This window comes from Panulirus ornatus, chromosome 21, assembly GCF_036320965.1.
Source record: "Panulirus ornatus isolate Po-2019 chromosome 21, ASM3632096v1, whole genome shotgun sequence".
NCBI lineage: Eukaryota > Metazoa > Arthropoda > Malacostraca > Decapoda > Palinuridae > Panulirus > Panulirus ornatus.
Genome location: NC_092244.1, coordinates 161,144 through 187,798, shown reverse-complemented (window position 1 = coordinate 187,798; position 26,655 = coordinate 161,144). Strand labels below are relative to the sequence as shown.

The following is a 26,655-nucleotide window of genomic DNA, read 5'->3' as shown; positions in this document are numbered from 1 at the left end:
AATGTAGGGTGCCACTGATATCAATCTACATTTACAATGCACGGTGTTACAGATGTCAATCTACTCTTACAATGCAAGGTGCTACTGGTGTCAATCTGCACTACAATGCAGGGTGCTACTGTGTCAATCAACACATATGTAGCAGGGTTCTACTGTGTCAATCAATACATATGCAGCAGGGTGCTACTAGTGTCAATCTATACATTTTATTTCCTAGCACCAGTTTAATTCTCTATGCATTATTGACTCAAATAGTTTGCCATAGATGGCAACCCAAACAAATGAGTTATTGAAGCAGCCTGGAGCAACTCAGTATCACTCTGGTGTCCATGTGGACATTTGCATGGTTCCTTTTGGGACTTGGCACATCTGCAGTGCTAAGTACACCCCTGCTAGACCTATATGCCCATCTCTCAAGGTTCACTACACCCCTATTGCCTATATAAGCATTCTTACATAATATAAAATGAAAGTACTGGATGAATCTGTCATAGAAGAAAAATGTCTCTCATTCTGATTCATCTGAGGAGGAAAGTGGAGAGGAAACGTGGAAGAGTGAGGAGAAAGTATGAAGAAAAAACGAGGCTGACTCCATAAAGCAGGATGAAATGTACATTCTACTGTGTTTGAGTGGTTGGATGGCACTAATTGTGTGCACAATGTGCATCCCTTCAGTAACTGTGATTGCATGGTCTTAATTCATAAGAAAATAATAATGATTTTGATTTTTTATGCACCTAACAATCAATAATAAAAAATATTAAGATTGTACTCTGCCTTTTTTCTTCTTATCTTCTTTGGACACAGGAAAACAAAGGAGGAGGGGGGGGGGGGATATTTCAATGCACAGTGAAAGGGTTAAGTCACCATGAAGTAGTGTAAGGCATACAGGTATGGTTATACAGGTTGAGCATCCCTAATCCAAAACTCCGAAATGTCCCTAAATCCAAAACTTTTTGAGCTGCAACATGACACTGCTAGTGGAAAATTCCACATCTGACCTCACTTGCCCATGCTGGGCTCTGATGCTCTGTTGGCGCCAGTTTGTTACAAACCATCATCACTGCCACACCTATGTGCATTGCTCACTGAGTTTTTGCTTATTCTCTGCTCTATGTGCATGCAAGGATAAAAATGATTGCTTGTCAGTAGCATATAAATTCAGAGTCAGGAATGAAGGTGATGCTAAACAACTACAGACTGTCCACATGGGCAGCTGACACTGTGACACCTTAACTTTCTGATGGTTCAGTGTGACACTAACTTTGTTTCATGCTCAAAATTATCAAAAATATTGTATATATTACCTTAAGGCTATGTGTATAAGTTGTATATGAAACATAAGTGGATTTTGTGTTTAGACTTGGGTCCCATCCCAAGATATCTCATTATCTATTGTCCATCATGACAAATGTGGAAAACAGGATGGTATGGAAACAAACAGGTTAGAGCTGAGACATACCTCGATGCTTTGACCGTTTAACAGTCTTCCTCAGGAGATACTGATTCCAGCAATCAGCAGGACCATAATCCCCAGCAAGTGATGGTCACCAGGTCAGATGCCTTGGTGTGTCACTCTCTGACTGGATTGCTTGTCCTGCTGTCTCCACCCATTCACAGCAATCTCCGCTGCCTGACATGACCAGCATATGAACCCAGACCTTGTGTTAACATTGTTCTTAATCCCTTCCTCTAGGTAAGCTCTCACACTAACACCAAACGGTTTGTCACTTGCCAGTAGTTGGCTTGGTACTGGCCATGGGAGATGTTATGGAATGCTCTAATTTTGGGCGTCAATTGTGCCAAGCTGGTGCTGGCAGGCGTACTTTGCCTCAGTAGGTCACTGTGACTCATTGCTGGGGAGGTCTAAGGGCCAAAGGGAGTGGCGACCCTCTGCTTGCTTATGCTGGTGCAGAAGGAAACATCAGTGTTATGATCCTGGCATCCCTGTGATGGTTGAGGGGAAAAACCTCTCCTTTACGGAGGGGTCGCTCACAGCATGCAAAAGGTCGGCATTCCACATGTCCCATCTTGAAACATCTGCCAAGGAGTCCACATGTGTGCAAGTCATTGGGTGCACTAAACCCAAAGGTAAAATGAAAGTGAGACAACCAGCTCAAGCAGGCAGGCAGGCAGTATGCAGCAGCTTCTGTCACTACTACTACTACTACTACTGATACCGGCCAGGGCTGATCCCTGACCAGTTGCCACCCGCCCTCTCCCGTGGCCACAAACGGGGCAATGCACTATTCCTTGTTTGGCTTCTTCTCACATAAGAATTTCACTTTTCTTTCCTAGATCTAAGAATTCCACCAGCAGCATCTCTCATTTCTCCTATGCAATTAAAACCAACTTACTTAGGGAATGGTAGTTGTAAAAGCAACAGGAAGTTGAAACAGTCACCCTCTTTGAGGATGGGATGTACTAATCCATGCATTTAAGAAGGAAAAGTTCTGGTTTTTAAACAAAAACATAACAGACGAGTAAGCACAGTTTCAAGTTCAAAGGCATGCTCTTTCAGTACATGGAGAAGGATGCCATCAAGACCAAAACCCTTGCTTAGGTCCAGAGACAGGAAAGTGCTATTCAGACAGTCTGAAAAGAGATTAAAGGAAAGGGCATAGGGTTCGTAAGAAGAGCATCAACAGGTGAAAGAATGTTAGAGTCATTCAAGTTAGAGGAAAACGGGAATGAAAGAGTTGCTTTGTCTATGGGAAAGACAATGACAGTAATGTCAGAATGGAAAAATGAAGTTAAAGTAGAGTGACAAAAGTTGTTAGAGGTGCATGTAGGTAAAGACAATTGAAAAAACCTTCAGTGGATGATGAGGGAAGATTATTGCACTTCCTTTAATTAAAGGAACTCTTTGCCTCACTGATAATGTACTTGTTATGATTACTGGCATTGATAAATGGTGAAAGGAAGTCATAGAAAAGAGAGTTTCCAAGTCCCATATGCCCAATCCCTTGCCTGAATGGCCACAGAACAGGGATGGTTGAGCCATGGATTGGAAGAGGAGGTCATCTTGGTAGAAGAGAGGATAAATGCTTCCATTCCAGCAACAAAAACTTCAGCAATGCATCTGGTGGAGACAGAAGCATCACCACATAAGAGATAGTAATTTACCCAAGGAAAGCCAGAAAAGAATTTTCCTGTTATTCCAATCAGCTTTGTTGAGGTGCCAATATGTATGTTTAGATATGGCTGCTGGATGTTGGGGGAAGGTACTGATAAAACAGATACATTAATGAGCCTGAAGACAGATGAAGCAATTTGGAGCAATAACACTATTACTGTGTTCATCCAAAACCCTAAGCGTAAACCCAGTCAAGCACATCTGCAAAACCATGACAAACAACATGCCCTAGGATAACCACTGCAGCCATGCTACGGTCACTGTTAAAACATTAGAGGCATGGGAACACCGGATAACACTTGAAGACCAAGTTGGGGTGACATCCATGCCTCAAAGGCTGAATAGCATCAAAGGGACAAAGGGTGGCTACATCAAAATTCTTTCTATCTATATCTCTAATGTCTGTAACTACCTGGAGCTCCCTCAAGGAAATGGCCACAATAATAGAGTCTCCATAACTAGTGAACTCCAATGCCACTTCTTAACCTAACCCTAAACAGGCCACTGGCAGAGGGCAGCTCTAGTGCAGTATTTTCAGAGGCCCCTACTTAATGTTCCTACTGACTATTTCTATTTATGCTTTTTTGATGTATTAAAAGTGATTGCCCAACACTGTTTACCTTACGACAAATAACCAAATGTACATCTGATATCCAAAGAATGCATGATTCACAAAAGAAAAGATTAGTTTCTGTCAACATGTAATTACATGCATTCAGTGCAATGAAGATATGTCGAGCATGAACTCTCTAGCATCCATGCACAATTTTGTTTTTGCTTCATGAATCATTCACTCCATTTATAACCATTTCATTTCATATCTGTATAATCATCCTGCAACAATTTGCATTCAGTTTTATAAGTCACCAATATCTGATCAGGATTTCTTATTTCATAGCATACATAACAGTAACAGCTAAAGACTGAGCGTGAACATATGTGGCCTTTATTGTCTGTATTCCTGGCATTACCTCACTGAAGCAGGGGGTAGCAATGCTGTTTCCTGTGGGGTGGGGTGGAGCTGGGAATGGATGAAGGCAAGCAAGTATGAATATATACAAGTTGTTAGGGAGGTAAATGCAAGAGTTTTGGAAAGAGGGGCAAGTATGAAGTCTGTTGGGGATGAGAGAGCTTGGGAAGTGAGTCAGTTGTTGTTCGCTGATGATACAGCGCTGGTGGCTGATTCATGTGAGAAACTGCAGAAGCTGGTGACTGAGTTTGGTAAAGTGTGTGGAAGAAGAAAGTTAAGAGTAAATGTGAATAAGAGCAAGGTTATTAGGTACAGTAGGGTTGAGGGTCAAGTCAATTGGGAGGTGAGTTTGAATGGAGAAAAACTGGAGGAAGTGAAGTGTTTTAGATATTTGGGAGTGGATCTGGCAGTGGATGGAACCATGGAAGCGGAAGTGGATCATAGGGTGGGGGAGGGGGCGAAAATTCTGGGGGCCTTGAAGAATGTGTGGAAGTCGAGAACATTATCTCGGAAAGCAAAAATGGGTATGTTTGAAGGAATAGTGGTTCCAACAATGTTGTATGGTTGCGAGGCGTGGGCTATGGATAGAGTTGTGCGCAGGAGGATGGATGTGCTGGAAATGAGATGTTTGAGGACAATGTGTGGTGTGAGGTGGTTTGATCGAGTGAGTAACGTAAGGGTAAGAGAGATGTGTGGAAATAAAAAGAGCGTGGTTGAGAGAGTAGAAGAGGGTGTTTTGAAGTGGTTTGGGCACATGGAGAGGATGAGTGAGGAAAGATTGACCAAGAGGATATATGTGTCGGAGGTGGAGGGAACAAGGAGAAGAGGGAGACCAAATTGGAAGTGGAAAGATGGAGTGAAAAAGATTTTGTGTGATCGGGGCCTGAACATGCAGGAGGGTGAAAGGAGGGCAAGGAATAGAGTGAATTGGAGCGATGTGGTATACCGGGGTTGACGTGCTGTCAGTGGATTGAATCAAGGCATGTGAAGCGTCTGGGGTAAGCCATGGAAAGCTGTGTAGGTATGTATATTTGCGTGTGTGGACGTATGTATATACATGTGTATGGGGGGGTTGGGCCATTTCTTTCGTCTGTTTCCTTGCGCTACCTCGCAAACGCGGGAGACAGCGACAAAGTATAATAAAAAAAAATATAAATAATAAGTATATATGGATATGTCTCAGTCTACGTATATATATAATTTATATTTATCATACTTTGTTGCTGTCTCCTGCATTAGTGAGGTAGCGCAAGGGAACAGACAAAAGAATGGCCCAACCCACCCACATACACATGTATATACATAAACGCCCACACAAGCACATATACATACCTATACATATACATACAAAGACATATACATATATACACAGTACATATTCACATTTGCTGCCTTCATCCATTCCACTCACCACCCCGCCACACATGAAATGGCACCCCCCTCCCCAAGCGCACGCACGAGGTAGTGCTAGGAAAAGACAACAAGGGCCACATTCGTTCACACTCAGTCTCTAGCTGTCATGTGCAATGCATCGAAACCACAGCTCCCTTTCCACATCAAGGCCTCACAAAACTTTCCATGGTTTACCCCAGGCGCTTCACATGCCCTGGTTCAATCCATTGACAGCATGTTGATGCTAGTATACCATATTGTTCCAATTCACTCTTTCCTTGCACGCCTTTTACCCTCCTGTATGTTCAGGCCCCGATCGCTCCAAATATTTTTCACTCCATCCTTCCACTTCCAATTTGGTCTCCCACTTCTCCTCATTCCCTCCACCTCTGACACATATATCCTCTTTCTCAATCTTTCCTCACTCATTCTCTCCATGTGAACAAACCATTTCAATACACCCTCTTCTGCTCTCTCAACCACACTCTTTTCATTACCATGCATCTCTCTTACCCTTTCATTACTTACCTGATCAAACCACCTCACACCATATATTGTCCTCAAACATCTCATTTCCAACACATCCACCCTCCTCCGCACAACCCTATCTATAGCCCATGCCTCACAACCACATAACATTGTTGGAACCACTATTCCTTCAAACATACCCACTTTCGCTCTCTGAGATAACGTTCTCACCTTCCACACATTCTTCAATGCTCCCAGAACCTTCACTCTCTCCCCCACCCTGTGACTCACTTCTGCATTCATGGTTCCATCCACTGCTAAATCAACTCCCAGATATCGAAAACACTTCACTTCCTCCAGTTTTTCTCCATTCAAACTTACCTCACAATTAACTTGTCTCTCAACCCTACGTAACCTAATAACCTTGCTCTTATTCACATTTACTCTCAGCTTCCTTCTTTCACACACTTTATCAAACTCAGTCACCAACTTCTGCAGTTTATCACCTGAATCAGCCACCAACACTGTATCATCAGTGAACAACAATTGACTCAATTCCCAAGCCCTCTCATCCACCATAGACTATATACTTGCAACTCTCTCTAAAACTCTTGCATTCATCTCCCAAACAGCCCCATCCATAAACAAATTAAACAACCTTGGAGACATTGCGTACCCCTGCCGCAAATCGACATTCATTGGGGACCAATCACTTTCCTCTCTTCCTACTCGTCCACATGCTTTACATCCTCAATAAAAACCTTTCACTGCTTCTAGCAACTTACTTTCCACACCATATACTCTTAATAACTTCCACAGAGCATCTCTATCAACTCAATCATATGCCTTCTGCAGATCCATAAATGCTACATATTCTATATATATTTATCATACTTTGTCGCTGCCTCCCGCATTAGCGAGGTAGTGCAAGGAAACATACAAAAGAATGGCCCAACCCACCCACATACACATGTATATACATACACATCCACACACGCACATATACATACCTATACATTTCAACGTACACATATATATTCATACACAGACATACATATATACACATGCACATAATTCATCATCCCTGGGGATAGGGGAGAAAGAATGCTTCCCATATATTCCCTGCATGTCATAGAAGGTGACTAAAAGGGAAGGGAGCAGGGGGCTGGAAATCCTCCCCTCTCGTTTTTTTTTTCTTAATTTTCCAAAAGAAGGAACAGAGAAGGGGGCCAGGTGAGGATATTCCCTCAAAGGCCCAGTCCTCTGTTCTTAACGCTACCTCGCTAATGCAGGAAATGGCGAGTAGTATGAAAAAAAAAAATTCATACTTGCTACCTTTATTCATTCCCATAGCCACACTGCCACACATGAAATGACACCCCTCTACCCCCGCATGCACGTGAGGTAGCGCTAGGAAAAGACAACAAAGGCCACATTCATTCACACTCAATCTCTAGCTGTCATGTATAATGCACCAAAACCATAGCTCCCTTTCCACATCCACGCCTCACAAAACTTTCCATGGTTTACCCCAGACGCTTCACATGCCCTGGTTCAATCCAATGACAGCACGTCAACCCCGGTATACCACATTGTTCCAATTCACTCTATTCCTTGCATATCTTTCACCCTCCTGCATGTTCAGGCCCTGATCACTCAAAATATTTTTCACTCCATCTTTCCACCCCCAATTTGGTCTCCTACTTCTCCTCTTTCCCTCCCACCTCTCACACATATATCCTCTTTGTCAATCTTTTCTCACTCATTCTCTCCATGTGATCAAACCATTTCAATACACCCTCTTATGCTCTCTCAACCACACTCTTTTTATTACCAAACATCTCTCTTACCCTTTCATTATTTACTCAATCAAACCACCTTACACCACATATTGTCCTTAAGCATCTCATTTCCAACAGATCCACCCTCCTCCGCACAACCCTATCTATAGCCCACGCCTCACAACCATATAACATTGTTGGAACCACTATTCCTTCAAACATACCTATTTTTGCTTTCCGAGATAATGTTCTTGCCTTGCACATATTCTTCAACGCTCCCAGAACTTTCGCCCCCTCCCCCACCCTGTGACTCACTTCCACTTCCATGGTTCCATCCACTGCTAGATCCACTCCCAGATATCTAAAACACTTCACTTCTTCCAGTTTTTCTCCATTCAAACTTACCTCCCAATTGACTTGTCCCTCAGCCCTACTGTACCTAATAACCTTGCTCTTATTCACATTTACTCTCAACTTTCTTCTTTCACACACTTTACCAAACTCAGTCACCAGCTTATGCAGTTTCTCACCTAAATCAGCCACCAGCACTGTATCATCAGCAAACAATAACTGACTCACTTCCCAAGCCCTCTCATCCACAACACACTGCATACTTGCCCCTCTTTCCAAAACTCTTGCATTTACCTCCCTAACAACCCCATCCATAAACAAATTAAACAACCATGGAGACATCACGCACCCCTGCCGCAAACCGACATTCACTGGGAACCAATCACTTTCCTCTCTTCCTACTCATACACATGCCTTACATCCTCGATATATATATTTATTCATTTTCTATACTTTGTCGCTGTCTCCTGTGTTAGCGAGGAAGCACAAAGAAACACACGAAAGAATGAACCAACCCATCCACATGCACATGTATATACATACACTCCAACACACGCTCACATACATACCTATACATTTCAAAGTATACATACATATACAGGCATGTACATATATAAGCATAGACATATTCATTCTGGCTGCCTTCATCCATTCCTGTCACTACCCTGCCAAATACGAAAATAGCACACACACACACACACACACACACACACACACACCCGCATGCGCACACCCAAAGTAGTACTAGGAAAAATCAAAAATAGCCACATCCGTTCACAGTCACTCACTAAATGTCATGTGTAATGTACCGAACCATAGCTCCCTTTCTACATCTAGGACCTACAAAACTTTCCATGGTTTACCCCAGACACCTCACACGCCCTGGTTCAATCCATTGACAGCACGTTGACCCCGGTATATCACATCATTCCAATTCACTCTATTCCTTGCACGTCTTTCACCCTCCTGTATGTTCAGGCCCCGATCGCTCAAAATCTTTCTCACACCATCCTTCCACCTTCAATTTGGTCTCTGCTTCTCCTCGTTCCCTCTACTTCAGACACATATATATATTCTTTCTCAATCATTCTCTCCATGTGACCAAACCCTCAACAAACTTTCAACAAACCCTCTTCTGCTCTCTCAACCACACTCATTTCATTACCAAACATCTCTCTTACCTTTTCAGTGTTTACTCGATCAAACCCTCACACCACATATTGTCCTCAAACATCTCATTTCCAACACATTCACCCTCCTCCACACAACCCTATCTGTAGCCCATGCCTCACAACCATGTAACATTATTGGTACCACTATTCCTTCAAACATACCCATTTTTGCTCTGAGAGATAATGTTCTCGCCTTCCACACATTCTTCAACACTCCCAGAACCTTCGCCCCCTCCCCCACCCTGTGACTCACTTCCACTTCCATAGTTCCATCCGCTGCCAAATCCACTTCCAGATATCTAAAACACTTCACTTCCTCCAGTTTTTCTCCATTAAAACTTACCTTCCAATCAAATTGTCCCTCAACCCTACTGAACCTAATAACCTTGCTCTTATTCACATTCACTCTCAGCTTTCTTCTTTCACACACTTTACCAAACTCAGTCACCAGCTTCTGTAGTTTCTCACCTAAATCAGCCATCAGCACTGTGTCATCAGCGAACAACAATTGACTCACTTCCAAAAGCCCTCTTCCCAAGCCCTCTCATCCACAACAGACTGCATATTTGCCCCTCTTTCCAAAACTCTTGCATTCATCTCCCTAACAACCCTATCCATAAGCAAATTAAACAACCATGGAGACATCACGCACAACTGCCTGTAAGGTGACATTCACTGGGTACCAATCACTTTCCTCTATTCCTACTCGTACAAATGCCTTACATCCTTGATAAAAACTTTTTACTGCTTCTAGCAACTTACCTCCCACACCATAAACACTTAATACCTTCCACAAAGCATCTCTATCAACTCTATCATATGCCTTCTCCAGAACCATAAATGCTTCATACAAATCCTATCCCTGGGGATAGGGGAGAAAGAATACTTCCCATGCATTCCTCACGTGTCGTAGAAGGCGACTAAAGGGGATGGGAGTGGGGGGCTAGAAACCCTCCCCTCCTTGTATTTTAACTTTCTAAAAGGGGAAACAGAAGAAGGAGTCATGCCAGGAGTGCTCATCCTCCTCGAAGGCTCAGATTGGGGTGTCTAAATGAGTGTGGATATAACCAAGATGAGAAAAAAGGAGAGATAGGTAGTATGTTTGAGGAAAGGAACCTGGATGTTTTGGCTCTGAGTGAAATGAAGCTCAAGGTTTTTCCTTGTGCTACCTTGCTAATGTGGGAGACAGTGACAAAGCAAAATAAAATAAATAAATAAATAGATTTTGCTTGTACAGTGCCTGTGAATTCTCTCAGTGTGTAACTCAAACCATTTCACTGGTGACCATACAACACATCACTAATCAATTTTGCTCCTTATTTGTAAAATCAAACATTTCCATCAATAGGTTTCTATATCTTGTAAAGAAAGTTTTCAAAATCATACCACTCATCACCTGACTTGTAGCAAAGCAGAGTTTTTAAGAAAAACTCCACCCTAATACCGGCATTCACCTCAGTAAAGCGTTAGTGACTGCCTGATGCTTTATCAAGACTAAACTGTGCTCCACTGACTGAATGTCTATTGCCATAGTGATGCTCTAGAAATGGACAGAACAGCCAATGAACCACTTGTGAATAACAGTTTGGATAACCCAAGCCTTCAAGTTAGAATGAAACATCACAAATAATACCAATTCTTTATAGTCATAGGCTTTTCTGAATCAAATACTAGCAAGAGCTTAAGCTTTGAACTTCCCTCAGCATTAAAAAATCTTTTACAAAGTGAGCCAGGCTGACTCATATTACACATTTGTTGAGGTATGTAACCTCTTTCCTCAACAATTCTCTGTAAATACTCGAGTACTATTCTGCTGCCTTATCCTCAGCACTAGCAGCCTCCCCAGTCATATAGACATTATGCATACCCAGACACATCTTAAAACCTCCCATACCTGGCCTTACTTGTTTCAGAAGTTTTGCTTTTCTTTTATCTAATCCTTTTAGTTTGAAACATGAATTTTTCAGCCTCTCTAATGTGCAAAAATTCTAAATCTCTTTATTTACACAAAAGTGAAAATATAACGATTTTTTTTTTGTTATATGAGTTCAGATCTAACTGTTCTCAATCTACCTTTCATAACTTTTTCTATATGAATAGAGAGAAAAACCAGTAAAACAATTTTTCCTTTTCTAATGATACAATATGAAGGATTTGTAGATTAAGGAAAACAAATGAACCAAACTGGCCAATCCAGGACAATGATGGTGGGTGCAATGGGAAGTGGTGCATACCACAGACATGGTGAGTCGCTAGACAAGGAACACAACCGCTCACTGTGGTCACTAGCAGGTTTTAGAGGCCTCCTGTCATCTCCATCAACTAATTCTTTGTGAGAGTTGCCATCTATGGCCAAATAACAGAACCTACAATGTGCACAGAATTCAACTTGCAGTTGGAAATTAAGTCAGTAGATTGAAATTCATCAGACCTTGCTACACAGTGGTAGACTGATGTCAACAGCACTGAGAGAATTAAAACATCAAACAGTGACATGGGGTATTCCTTGATAATCATAGTTATAATGAACAAGTTCTTTTAATTCTGGTTTTCTATCCAGAGACTTACTGTACAAAATGTTCTCTGTTCCCACACATCACTCTGCCTTCACACAAGCTTGTTATTGGAATGCCAGACAAAAATTTTGATCTTTCAAGTATATTATTCCAAATACAGGTCACAAGTGAGTGAGTGAGACTCATGGATTTGGCTAAAGCCATGAGGTTCAGGCCATTATCAAACCTCCAACACATCTCTAATTTCAAATCTTGTTTGATAGCCTTACATTTTGTCCTCCCATGAGTATCCTTATCATTCCTGACAGCCATACAGAAATGGCAAAACTTACTTTGAAGGAAGGACATACTATGACAAACAATGGGGAGATTGAGCATTTGGTGACATCTTTTTGTGTACAACATGACTGCCAATGGGTGGAATACAAACTGAAATGCATTTTGCTACTGGGTAAGATCCAATTTGAAAAGTATTTTGCCCTGAGATCACTACAAAATGCATGATGAGTGTTTTAGATATCTGGGAGTGGACTTAGCAGCAAATGGAACCATGGAAGCGGAAGTGAGTCACACAGTGGGGGAGGGGGCGAAGGTTCTGGGAGTGATGAAGAATATGTGGAAAGAGAGAACGTTAAGGTAATACCCTAAAATATCCCACAATGTTCCACAATTAGATTAAAGGAGTATTTAATACATCAGAATATGAAGTATAGTTTTACTCATATCTGTTGCAACTATGAGGTATTGTGTCATTAGTCAAGCTTGTATCCTAATTCACAACTGTCACGAGAGCAAAATATCACTATCTGAACCCACTGTACGTACAGGTGCTTGCATTACAAATGCACTATCATAATTCACTGGAGTTCTGACTTTCACAATCAGATTAAAAGAATATTTCATCAATAAAAAATATGAAGTATGGCGCTTTTCATATCTGTTGCTACGGTGAAGTTTCACATGTCATTAGGCAAGCTTGTATCCTAAATTTCAATTGTTACAAAAACAAAATGTCACTATCTATGCCCACTAAACAATGGCCTACAATACAAATGTACTATCTATGTAATTCACCTGAGTTTTAACTTTCTCCAATTTCAGACAATCAGAAGTTCCACAAAAAAGTAGAAATCTGGCAAACAAATCCCAGTCTATTATGTATACATAGATGTTTACCATTTTGGACATCTGCCTGCTTGGAAGGTGAAATTACGTTTTTCTGATGGTTTTTGATGTGTTCTGCATGATTCTGAACTTATTTCTACCACAATTCAATACCTTTTGAGATATCTCCCTCTATCCCATGATAATGGGGTACCCCCACTAGGAACCAAGTCAAAAGACATCAAAAATCATTGGAAAAACAATTCAAACCAAACCTAAACTAATAAACCTAACCCAACCTAATCTAACCATGGCCTAATGTGGTAAAATTACAATCTCAACAATAAATTTCTGACAAAAGTATTGAAATTTCCTAAGGAAGTAATATTTGCAGAAGAAATGGTACAGCAGAAGAGGGGTCTTAAAATTGCCTACAATACTGATTCTAAGACTTATATTATATTATATATATTATATTATACTTTGTCGCCGTCTCCCGCGTTTGCGAGGTAGCACAAGGAAACAGACGAAAGAAATGGCCCAACCCCCCCCATACACATGTATATACATACGTCCACACACGCAAATATACATACCTACACAGCTTTCCATGGTTTACCCCAGACGCTTCACATGCCTTGATTCAATCCACTGACAGCACGTCAACCCCGGTATACCACATCGTTCCAATTCACTCTATTCCTTGCCCTCCTTTCACCCTCCTGCATGTTCAGGCCCCGATCATTCAAAATCTTTTTCACTCCATCTTTCCACCTCCAATTTGGTCTCCCTCTTCTCCTCGTTCCCTCCACCTCCGACACATATATCCTCTTGGTCAATCTTTCCTCACTCATTCTCTCCATGTGCCCAAACCACTTCAAAACACCCTCTTCTGCTCTCTCAACCACGCTCTTTTTATTTCCACACATCTCTCTTACCCTTACGTTACTCACTCGATCAAACCACCTCACACCACACATTGTCCTCAAACATCTCATTTCCAGCACATCCATCCTCCTGCGCACAACTCTATCCATAGCCCACGCCTCGCAACCATACAACATTGTTGGAACTACTATTCCTTCAAACATACCCATTTTTGCTTTCCGAGATAATGTTCTCGACTTCCACACATTCTTCAAAGCTCCCAGAATTTTCACCCCCTCCCCCACCCTATGATCCACTTCCGCTTCCATGGTTCCATCCGCTGCCAGATCCACTCCCAGATATCTAAAACACTTCACTTCCTCCAGTTTTTCTCCATTCAAACTCACCTCCCAATTGAATTGACCCTCAACCCTACTGTACCTAATAACCTTGCTCTTATTCACATTTACTCTTAACTTTCTTCTTCCACACACTTTACCAAACTCAGTCATCAGCTTCTGCAGTTTCTCACATGAATCAGCCACCAGCGCTGTATCATCAGCGAACAACAACTGACTCAGTTCCCAAGCTCTCTCATCTCCAACAGACTTCATACTTGCACCTCTTTCCAAAACTCTTGCATTTACCTCCCTAACAACCCCATCCATAAACAAATTAAACAACCATGGAGACATCACACACCCCTGCCGCAAACCTACATTCACCGAGAACCAGTCACTCTCCTCTCTTCCTACACGTACACATGCCTTACATCCTCGATAAAAACTTTTCACTGCTTCTAACAACTTTCCTCCCACACCATATATTCTTAATACCTTCCACAGAGCATCTCTATCAACTCTATCATATGCCTTCTCCAGATCCATAAATGCTACATACAAATCCATTTGCTTTTCTAAGTATTTCTCACATACATTCTTCAAAGCAAACACCTGATCCACACATCCTCTACCACTTCTGAAACCACACTGCTCTTCCCCAATCTGATGCTCTGTACATGCCTTCACCCTCTCAATCAATACCCTCCCATACAATTTACCATGAATACTCAACAAACTTATACCTCTGTAATTTGAGCACTCACTCTTATCCCCTTTGCCTTTGTACAATGGCACTATGCACGCATTCCGCCAATCCTCAGGCACCTCACCATGAGTCATACATACATTAAATAACCTTACCAACCAGTCAACAATACAGTCACCCCCTTTTTTAATAAATTCCACTGCAATACCATCCAAACCTGCTGCCTTGCCGGCTTTCATCTTACGCAAAGCTTTCACTACCTCTTCTCTGTTTACCAAATCATTTTCCCCAACCCTCTCACTTTGCACACCACCTCGACCAAAACACCCTATATCTGCCACTCTATCATCAAACACATTCAACAAACCTTCAAAATACTCACTCCATCTCCTTCTCACATCACCACTACTTGTTATCACCTCCCCATTTGCGCCCTTCACTGAAGTTCCCATTTGCTCCCTTGTCTTACGCACTTTATTTACCTCCTTCCAGAACATCTTTTTATTCTCCCTAAAATTTAATGATACTCTCTCACCCCAACTCTCATTTGCCCTTTTTTTCACCTCTTGCACCTTTCTCTTGACCTCCTGTCTCTTTCTTTTATACATCTCCCACTCAATTGCATTTTTTCCCTTCAAAAATCGTCCAAATGCCTCTCTCTTCTCTTTCACTAATACTCTTACTTCTTCATCCCACCACTCACTACCCTTTCTAATCAACCCACCTTCCACTCTTCTCATGCCACAAGCATCTTTTGCGCAATCCATCACTGATTCCCTAAATACATCCCATTCCTCCCCCACTCCCCTTACTTCCATTGTTCTCACCTTTTTCCATTCTGTACTCAGTCTCTCCTGGTACTTCCTCACACAAGTCTCCTTCCCAAGCTCACTTACTCTCACCACCCTCTTCACCCCAACATTCACTCTTCTTTTCTGAAAACCCATACAAATCTTCACCTTAGCCTCCACAAGATAATGATCAGACATCCCTCCAGTTGCACCTCTCAGCACATTAACATCCAAAAGTCTCTCTTTCGCACGCCTGTCAATTAACACGTAATCCAATAACGCTCTTATGTATATCTCGCTTTTTAAACCAGGTATTCCCAATCAACAGTCCTTTTTCAGCACATAAATCTACAAGCTCTTCACCATTTCCATTTACAACACTGAACACCCCATGTATACCAATTATTCCCTCAACTGCTACATTACTCACCTTTGCATTCAAATCACCCATCACTATAACCCGGTCTCGTGCATCAAAACCACTAACACACTCATTCAACTGCTCCCAAAACACTTGCCTCTCATGATCTTTTTTCTCATGCCCAGGTGCATATGCACCAATAATCACCCACCTCTCTCCATCAACTTTCAGTTTTACCCATATTAATCGAGAATTTACTTTCTTACATTCTATCACATACTCCCACAACTCCTGTTTCAGGAGTATTGCTACTCCTTCCCTTGCTCTTGTCCTCTCACTAACCCCTGACTTTACTCCCCAGACATTCCCAAACCACTCTTCCCCTTTACCCTTGAGCTTCGTTTCACTCAGAGCCAAAACATCCAGGTTCCTTTCCTCAAACATACTACCTATCTCTCCTTTTTTCACATCTTGGTTACATCCACACACATTTAGGCACCCCATTCTGAGCCTTCGAGGAGGATGAGCACTCCTCGCGTGACTCCTTCTTCTGTTTCCCATTTTAGAAAGTTAATACAAGGAGGGGAGGATTTCTGGCCCCCCGCTCCCAAAATCCACTGGATGTCTGAAACATTGATAATATCAGTGTTTCTTTGTTAGTTAACAATGTGACAAAATTTACATTCTGCAACTGGTGAAGTCACACTGAGAATGTTGTCCAAACAGCTTGGTAATTACAGAACATAAGTTTGACATAACAAACCTTGAGTGACGTGCTTTTTCAGAAATATCCTCTGCTTGCGTCTTTCAGCTGAGTCTAACTTCACCAGGTAGCCCATACCCAGATCCGGCTCACAGACACAATTACGCTGTCGCCATTTTATTCGTGGCCGCCTGACTCTCTTCTTACGGCACTTTTGAAGTCTCCACCTGTTTTAGTATGTTGTTAGAAAGTGCTTACTATATTGTAGAAAATTCCCTTTACATGTTATCAATATCATGAAGTTTATATTATGAAGTTTTATCTTCATAAATTCAATAAAAAATATTTTCACTATTACTCCAGGAGCAACTTAAACATGTGGTTATTGGGAATGTCATTGCCTTCACTAACAACATACTTGGAAACACTCCCCTAACTTTGTTTTTCACTTACTCCTGCTAATCTTAAGTTATCTAATGTTTTCATCCATGTTTTCTAAACCTTTTCCTTACTCATGTTGGTAAGTTCTTCCTATGTCCATTCATCATCTATTCATAAAATGGGAATGGATGAAGACAGCAAGTATGAATATATACATGTGCATATATGTATATGTCTATGTATGTATGTGTATGTATACACTGAAATATACAGGTATTTATATGTGTGTGTGTGGGCATTTATTTATGTATATACATCTGTATGTGGGTGGGTTGGGCCATTCTTTGTCTGTCTCCTTGTGCTACCTCGCTAACGCAGGGACGGTGATTAAGTATGATAAATGAATATAACAAAATACTTCAAAATGACATCAATCCCCTCATCAAAAAATCCTGAAGGTTCAATATTTACCTCAAACTTCACCCTTCCTTACTTAATCTGGTTTGCTATTCCAACATCATGTCTATACAATGTCTGCAGAGTTTATCGTATATGATGCTTCTCATGGTGCATTATAATCTGCTGTAAACAACATGATCACAGTACATCTGAAACTTCCTGAAGCTAACAACCTCTGACTCAAACATGGGTAGAACAAGAGGCTAAGGTTCTGGAAGCATTAACTTTCATTGTATAAGGTTTCTGTTATGTGTATTCCCTGTGTGAAAAAAAAAGTCCCCTTAGAGTATCTATATATCATGTGTTATTGAAGAATACACTCTAAAAGATAATACATTCTCCTCTGTAATGGTGTAGGAGGGTTTTGTATTGATAAAGGCTAGCTCTGGCTGGCATTATTTATCGAAGCATAGTATATGATGACCAGGGTTTTTCCAGGTGTGATATCATTCTACATATACCTAAATACAATGCACAATTTATGTTTTTTACGAGGCATAATTTCACATATCCCATATGCATCCACATATCCAATTTGAATAATTTACATATCATTACCAATGAACTTATCTTTTTTAACATATTACTTTTAATGGGGAGAACCAGGGCATATGAAGAAGTTGTGGGAAACCAAGGATAGGTCTGCCAAGCCTGGTTATGGATGTTTGCTGTTTCATGCAATAGTGGGGTAGCACCAAGAACAGATGATGAAATGGCTTCCTTAAGTCACATTTACTCTCTAGTTGCCACTTATAATGCTCTAAAACCACATCCCCTATCCACAATGGCCTCACAGACCATTCTGTTGTTTCCCCATGCTACTTAACATGCCCTAGATCAGTCCAATGATAGCATATAACCCCCTGTATACCACATCACCTCAATTCACTCTATCCAATGCCTGCATTACACCCTCATGCATGTTCAGGCCCTGAGCAGTCAAAATCTTTTTCACTCCACCCTTCTATCTTGAATTTGGTTTTGCTGTTCTCCTTGTTCTCTCTACTTCTGACATACATCCCCCCAGTCAACCTCTCCTTACTCATTCTCTCCATAAGTCCAAACTTTTTCAGAGCATCCTCTTCAGCTCTCTTAACCATGCACTTCTTAATACCAAACCTCTTTCTTGCCTTATCATTTTCACTTAATCAACCCTCCTCACATCATATACTGTTCTCAAACATTTCAAATCCAACACAATCACCCTCAGTCATACATTCTCATCTACAACCCATCAGGACTACTATAACTTCAAACATGCCATTTTCAACCTCCCTGATAGTGACATCCCTTTCTACACATTTCTCAAGAACTCAGATGATCTTTGTCCCTGTTCCCACCCTATGACTCGCATCAGCTCCCACAGTTCCATATGCGGCTATGTAAACTTTCAGGTATCTAAAACATTTCACTTCCTTAAAGTTTTCATCAATAAAACCCACACCCTAACTAACTTGTCGGTCTCAAATGCTAAACTTAATAACCTTGCTCTTATTCCCATTTACTTTCAACTTTCAAACACTCTTCCAAACTCAGTCATCAACCTCTGCAGTTTCTAGCTCAAATCTCCCATCAGCACTGGCAACATCAAACAATAACGGACTCACTTCCCAAGCAATCTCATGCCTACTAGACTGGAGGCCTACTCCTCTTCCCAAAACCTTCACATTCATTTCCCTCATCAATTACCAAACTGAACAGCCATGGTAACACCACACATCCCTGACACAGACCCACTATCACCTAGAACCACACCATCCTTTCTAACTAATTCCACACATGCCTTCCTCTTGATAAAAACTCTTCACTGCTTCTAATTGCTTTCCTCCTGTACCATATATTTGTAACAACTTACAAATGCATCGATACTGAGCTTTCTCCATATTCATAAACGCCAAACACAAATCTTCTCATTCTCTTCATATATCTCATACATTCCTCAAAGCATACTCCTCTTTCACACATCTTCTACCACTCCTGAAGCCACATTGTTCCTCCCCAATCCAATGCTCTGTGCATGACACAACGCTCTCAATCACCACTCTTCCATATGACTTACCATGTACACTATAATTTCAGACATTTGTAATTCAAACATTCACCTTTATCCCCTTTACCTTTACACAATGGCGCTATACAGGCATTTTGCCAATCCTAAGGCACCTCACCCCAATCCATACATCAATTAAAATCCTATTGAACCAATCAACAATGCAGTCACCCCCTTTCTCATGAAATTCAACTGCAAATCATCGACTCCAGCTGCCTTGCCACATTTTATCTTACATAAGGCTTTCATCATTTAACTTCCACTCACCAAACCACTTGCCATGATTCTCAATTTGTATACCTCCCTAACCCAAACACGCCACATCTACCATCCTATCATCAAACACATTCAACAATCCTTCAAAGATCTCATTTCATCTTCTCCTTACCTCATCTCTGCCTATCACCACTTTCTTATTTGCACCCTTAACCATGTTCCATTCTGCATGATATTTATGGATTTACATGCCACTTACACTGAAAGAACATTATTTACATGAATAAGTGAAAAATAGTATTTTCGTAAAAATCATAAACAATAACTCTTAAGGAAATTGTTTCTCACAATATGAAATTGACTATAATACAAATCTGCATTCCTATCATTATGAGTCATTTACAATTTGTTTGATAACTTATGGGTGACTATGAATAATATAAGTACTTTTTAGCTGAAAAAGACATCTACAGATAATGTGTAGAATCACACATTATCTGGGAATGCAAATGAGGGAACAAAGTTTTTGAGCTACGGACATAATGTGGTACACTGGAGTACATCCAGTCCTGATATGAAGCAATGAAGGAACATGTACAAAGTGAGGCCGTTGTAAACCCATCAGTATTATATGGATGTAAGTCATGGGCCTTGAACTCTTAAGAAAGGAAGAGGATAAATGTTTTTGAAATCAAACTATTGAGGACAATATGGGGTGTGAGATGAGTTTATTATATAACTGATTATATGAGGAATAACAGTCTTAAAGAAAAGTGTGGTAATAAGAGCAGTGTGACAAAAGGCCAAACAGAGTGTGCCGAAATGGTTGGTACATATGGAGAGCAAAAGCAAGGAAAAAGTAACTAAGGGAATCTACGTCAGAGGTGAAGGGAGAGAGAGGTAGTACCTACACAAAGGTTCTTATGATCAGGGGAGTGGTTAGCAAGTATGGGGGTGAAGGGGGAGAGAGGTAGTACCTACACATAGGTTCTTATGATCAGGGGAGTGGTTAGCAAGTATGGGGGTGAAGGGAGATGGAGGTACTACCTACACATAGGTTCTTATGATCAGGGGAGTGGTTAGCAAGTATGGAGGTGAAGGGAGAGAAAGGTACTACCTACACATAGGTTCTTATGATCAGGGGAGTGGTTAGCAAGTATGGGCCTTGGGGAATACAACTCCTCACAAGAGGAGTGCCATGATGTTCTTAGGGGCCCTTTCTCTCTCATTATTGGGCTTGCTTATGATGAAATCTTGCTGGAATGCCAAGAGTAGTCCATTACCCTTACCTCATGTCTTCCTTGTTGAATTACTGTATACATAAGAAACTCTTATAATGGATGAGATGCATTCTTGGGGAATGTCCATTAAGTGAAAAATTTGCTAAAGGGGTCTATCAAGATGCATTTCTGACATTGTCAATTCATCACAAGCAAGCATTCAACCAAGGTTTCCTATATTACCAGTAATGGCTCTGCAGATGTTCTAGTTCCCATGTTTATTTTCCCTCCTCACAGAGTATAGATATGAACAAGCCTCCCTACAGTGAGGGTACATATAAACAATAGGCAATGAAAGTAAATGCATGCAGTTGTTGTAGTAATAATGTTAATGAAATATTCCTTATATATTTATTTGTTTTATATAACAGAAACTAATCAAATTAACATCAACAAAACTGTTGAAGCTTGCAATGTTGTTGATCATCACTGTCGTGCTCCAACAGTATACCTAAACCTTCTTCACCTTAATTCAAATGGTTTATTACATCTATCTATCTATCTCTGATGACCTTCCCTCTGGGAATTCCCATCAAAGGGGTAGCCATGGCGACAGTGTCTCTACTTATGCCTGTCCTTCACATGTACCTCTTCTGCCATTTCTCTCTCTCTCCAGTATTCTTCCACTCTATTTCCCCATGTCACAGGTGGTCTTCCTCTCATATCAAACCCTTCAATCTTACTATCATACACTCTCCCTATAAACTCTTTCCGTATACCCAAAACTATCTCAAAGTATTAAGCTTTGTGCAATTTACCACTCCACAGTTCATTCCCTTTGCATTCCCTTCCAAACCAAACTTCTCATACAAAACATTCTTTCTTTCTTCATTCCGTCTAGTCATATCACATGCTCCTCTAAATTGCTCACTTCCATAACCTAGATTCCTAACCTCTGTGATTCATTTCATGTCCATGTTTTGGCTGCATAGGTCAGGGTTAGAATTGAGCTGTCCCTTAATCCTTTCTTAACTTCTAGACATACACCTCTGCCCTTTGACATTTCATTACAAGATCCTATGAGTCTTCTATGCTGTACTGCTCTCTTCCTTTCCTCACCTTCCATATCACCAAACTTATCCCAAGACAGCTCTAAAATACTTACATTCTCTCATCTGTTCCAGTCTTTCTCCCACACATCTATAACATGGTATAGTACATCATCTTTTCTCACTCTACAGGTCTGCAAAATCTATACTTTCATTCTGTTTCCTTTTAAACACTATTGCCTACACTTACATACATAATAAAACACACCTCCAGTCTTCTGCAACTCCTCTTCACACTCAACAAACAACACAGTATCATCCACAAACAGGTTTATCACAAGCCACCATACCCCATTGCCACACTCCATCTCTGCACTCCCTTTCCCTAGTTTTGCTTTCATCTCTCTCTTATCACTCCATCTATGTATATGCCAAAAAGCCATAGTGACATCACAGCCTTGACTTACACCCACATGTCTGCTCAACTCTCCATCCACTCTTACACATGCATTTACTGCTCTACTGAAGGCTTTCACACCATTCAACAGTTGTCTCCCTACTCCATACATCCTTAAAACATCCTATAAAGCATTTCACTTGACTCTGTCATATGCCTTTTCAGATCCATAAGAACTGCATAAAGATTTTTTCCTTTCACCAAAAACTTTTCTACAGTCATTCTCAGCAAAAATCTGATCCACAGATCCCCTACCTTTCCTACAACCCCCTTGCTCCTCACTTACCCTACATTCAGTTACTTTCATTACTCTATCAATCAATGATGACTCTTGCATACACTCTTCCTGGTACAATTAGCAGACCTATTCCCCTATACTAGCTACAAACATCCCTAGCACCTTTTCTTTTGAATAAAAGAACAACAATAGTTTTCATCCAATCCTCAGGCACAAACTTTTGTTTCCATGCTAAATCATATATCAAATGCATCCACTCTATCACACTTTCTCCTCCATACTTCAATATTTCAGCCAAAATCCCATCCACTCCAAATGCCTTTCCTACCTTAAACCTCACTATTGCCCTTCTCACCTCCCTTCTTGCTATAGGCTCCTGCACTTGTATCCTTTTCCTTCCATCTCCATGCATATAAAAATTGCTGCCTTACATTTACCAACATTCATCATTTCTTCAAAATACTCTTTCCATCTTCCTTTCACTTCCTCCTTTTGATTCAGAAACTTCCCTTCCTTACTTCTTACACAAACATTTCCACTCTTACATCCACCTCTTTCCTTTTTCACTGTGTCAGCAAGGGAGCATGAGGACACTGATGAAGAATGGCCCAATCACTCATATACACATATATATACATAAACACCCATACACACACATATGCATACATATCTGTTTCAACATACACATACACAGACATATACATATATTGACATGTACATATTCATACTTGCTGCCTTCATCCATTCCTGTTGCCACCCCACCACACAGGAAACAGCATTCCCCCTCCCCTCTCTCTCTCCAGCAAGGTGGTGCCAGGAAAAGACAAAAAAGGCCACATTCGTTCACATTCAGTCTCTAGCTGTCATGTGTAATGTACCAAAACCACAGCTTCCTTTCCACAACTGGGCCCCAAAGACCTTTCCATGGTTTACCCCAGACTCTTCACATGCCCTGGTTCAATCCACTGACAGCTTGTCGACCCCGGTATACCACATCATTCCAATTCACTCTATTCCTTGCACACCTTTCATCCTCCTGTATGTTCAGGCCCTGATTGCTCGAAATCTTTTTCTCCCCATCCCTCCAACTCTAATTTGGTCTCCCACTTCTTGTTCCCTCCACCTCTGACACATATATCCTCTTATTTCTTATTTTCCCTAAATTGTCACTCAACTTTCTTCCAAAATCTTCATGTACTCTCTCTTTGCTTTCTTCTATCAGCTCTTAATATTCTGCTTACACATCTTATATTCTTCCCTCCTCCTTTGCTAAACTTCCACTGGTACTTCCCTTTCAATCAATCCTCAAAACATCTTTTTCTTCCAAAGCATTTCTAATCTCATCCAACCACCGTATATTTCCCCTTTTATTCTCATATCTCACAACCTTGCATCCAACTATGCACCAAGTCTACAGTCTTTCTCTAAATATTTTAAATACCTCATTCAAACATGACTGCATCACTACATTTACTAAACTTTCATCTAATCTTCTGGCCACACTTCTTTCGTACTGCTCCTTGCATTCCCTCTGATTCCTCTTGCTTACTATTACTTTTATCTTTCTATTCTTCCTTGCACCATACCTCCACTTGTCCCTGACCCTCACTCCAAGAACTGTGAAATGGTCAGATTCTCCAAAGAATCCTCTCACAACTCTAGTACCTAGCACAGCCTCTCTTAACCTTTCATCCATGGGCACATAGTCAATCAAGTTCTTTTGCTCTTATCTTCCATCATTTTTCATCCTTGCATACCTGTGGGTCACCTTGTGCTGAAAAAAGGTGTTTGTAATGAATAATGACCTCTCACCTCAGACAACCACAAGATAAGTTCCATTCTCATTCACTCCAGGTACCCCTTCCCCATTTACCAATTCAATCACAACCCACCTTTGCATTCATATCACCCATTATGACTCCCTTTCTATCTATTTCAAAACCATATATACAGCAACTCGAATTTCTTCAGAAATGCTTTGTTTAATCGTTACCATGTTAAGTCTTCATATTCACAAGTGCATATACCCATGCATACTTCATAATTCCAATCTTTCCTTTCACCAACAATATCATTACATGTGTAGGAAATCTTTTTTTCATCTTTGAATATGGTGGACTGGCTGGTTCTTTCTACCGTCTCATTGTTATAGAGTGTCACTTTAATGGTTGAGGAAGATAATCTAGGCGAGTGATCCATATGTACGTGACTCTGCCCTGTGTTAACCCTGCATACCACTTGCATCTTTAAGTCTATATTAATCACTTTCCTGGCCACCTTGAATACTTTACCTAACTTGCAGCTGCAGGCTGTTTTTAAGACATGATGCATTCAAAATGTTCTTAAAATATATGAAGATGACAGCTAAAAAGAGAGCAACTGAGACTAAACTGACCTGGCCAAGAGAATGTTAACAAAGATAGCAGGGCAACAGATATGTTAGCTGTTTCTTTTTCTTCTATGCTTCATGTTTTCTTTATTCTTTCCTATCACTATTATATATGTTTTTAAATGAATATTTTTTTCACAGCCATTAAACAAAAATCCATTATAAAAAATGAAAGGCTAGGATAAAAGAGGTCTTTCCATTCTGTTTCTCTTAGCTGTTACTCCTTGTCCTTAACTATCTATTTGTGGTTCACCATGGACTGATTTTGTGTATGAGTCTAATCTTTTTAATATTTCTGTAGTCAATCAATGCATGTTTTTTATTTCTTTCTGCCTGCATCTGGTTCTCCTGCAAGTGAAGTCAATTTTTTTTTTTTTAGACTATCATTCTCAACGGATGAAAAGGAATACATTCATATCAAGAAGCTATTCACTTCAAATGATTCTATAATTTTCATGCTACTGATTGTTGTGCTGCCTTACAGTTGCAGGGGCCTTGTACAAGGGGTCCTGGATTAAACAATTGAAAAAATTAACCTTTCATGATTTTTTGTTGGACATTCACATTTTCTTGTCAGACATGTTTCCAGGAACTGCTCCAATTTTTGATAATTCATAATCTTTCTTGCAGAGGTTTTTCTGATTTATAATGTCATTCTATATGTTGGTGTTACTGGACTCTGCCTCCTCAAGGTTACACTGCAAATTAAAAGTCATATCTGGTGAGGCTGTAACACTGGGAGTAAAGTTCCAGTAAAGAGCTCCCTCCAAAGGAGTTCACATTTTGTTGTTTCTGCAAGTAGTGAGCCTTGGGCTGCATTGACCTCTGGAGAGAAAGACTTGATAACACCAGAATACTTTCTTAAAAAGAGGTCCTAGGGTAATCATAAGTGAAAAAAATAAATCTTTTATGTCTTTAAGTTGTTGCTATGCATATATTATCATGTATCTCTTCCTTTAAGACTTTATAACTCAAGTTCCTTTAACCTGTGATGGAAATTCATATGCTCTCAACCAACAATTTTTCACATGTTTTTCTATTTTTTCTAAATTGCTTATTTCCACCTTAACACCTGGTGCATATATGACAGAGAAGTATTCAATTTTACTTCATATATATGAACAATGAAGGTATTTGTTCGCAGGAATCCAACAACCAGGGAGGTATATTACTAGTAATATCTGCTTGGGTACTGGGAGGGTTTGTGACTGCTGTGTAATGGGCCAGCACTTCAGTGGTTGTCATGTTTCACTCCTCTGACCCAGGAAGCAGTCTTTTCTCTTTGCCTTACCCACATGTGGGCTACAGGCATTCTGTCCAAAGACATATAATCTCTCCTTGTCATACATAATACTTAACAACACTAAATCACAAAGCTCATTCCTCATAACTCTAGATTTTCCTGTGGTGAGTGCTAGGCTCACTCTTTGGTGGTGAGGCTTGGCTCAATTTTTGGCAAAATGATAGGAGCAATAAATAAATGTAGAATGCAGGAACATTTAGGCAGAAGCATAAGATAGAAACATCAGTAAAAGGT

General features: G+C 40.6%; 1 protein-coding gene across 1 annotated transcript in view; it reads right to left on the bottom strand.

Annotated features, from left to right (window-relative positions):
• LOC139756226 (uncharacterized) overlaps nt 1-26,655 on the bottom strand; it is a 252,544-nt gene that overhangs the window by 130,489 nt on the left and 95,400 nt on the right. Inside the window, exon 16 of the mRNA XM_071675383.1 lies at nt 16,720-16,886. Within this exon, the coding sequence (XP_071531484.1) occupies nt 16,720-16,886 (167 nt within the window). The remainder of the gene's footprint in view (nt 1-16,719; nt 16,887-26,655) is intronic.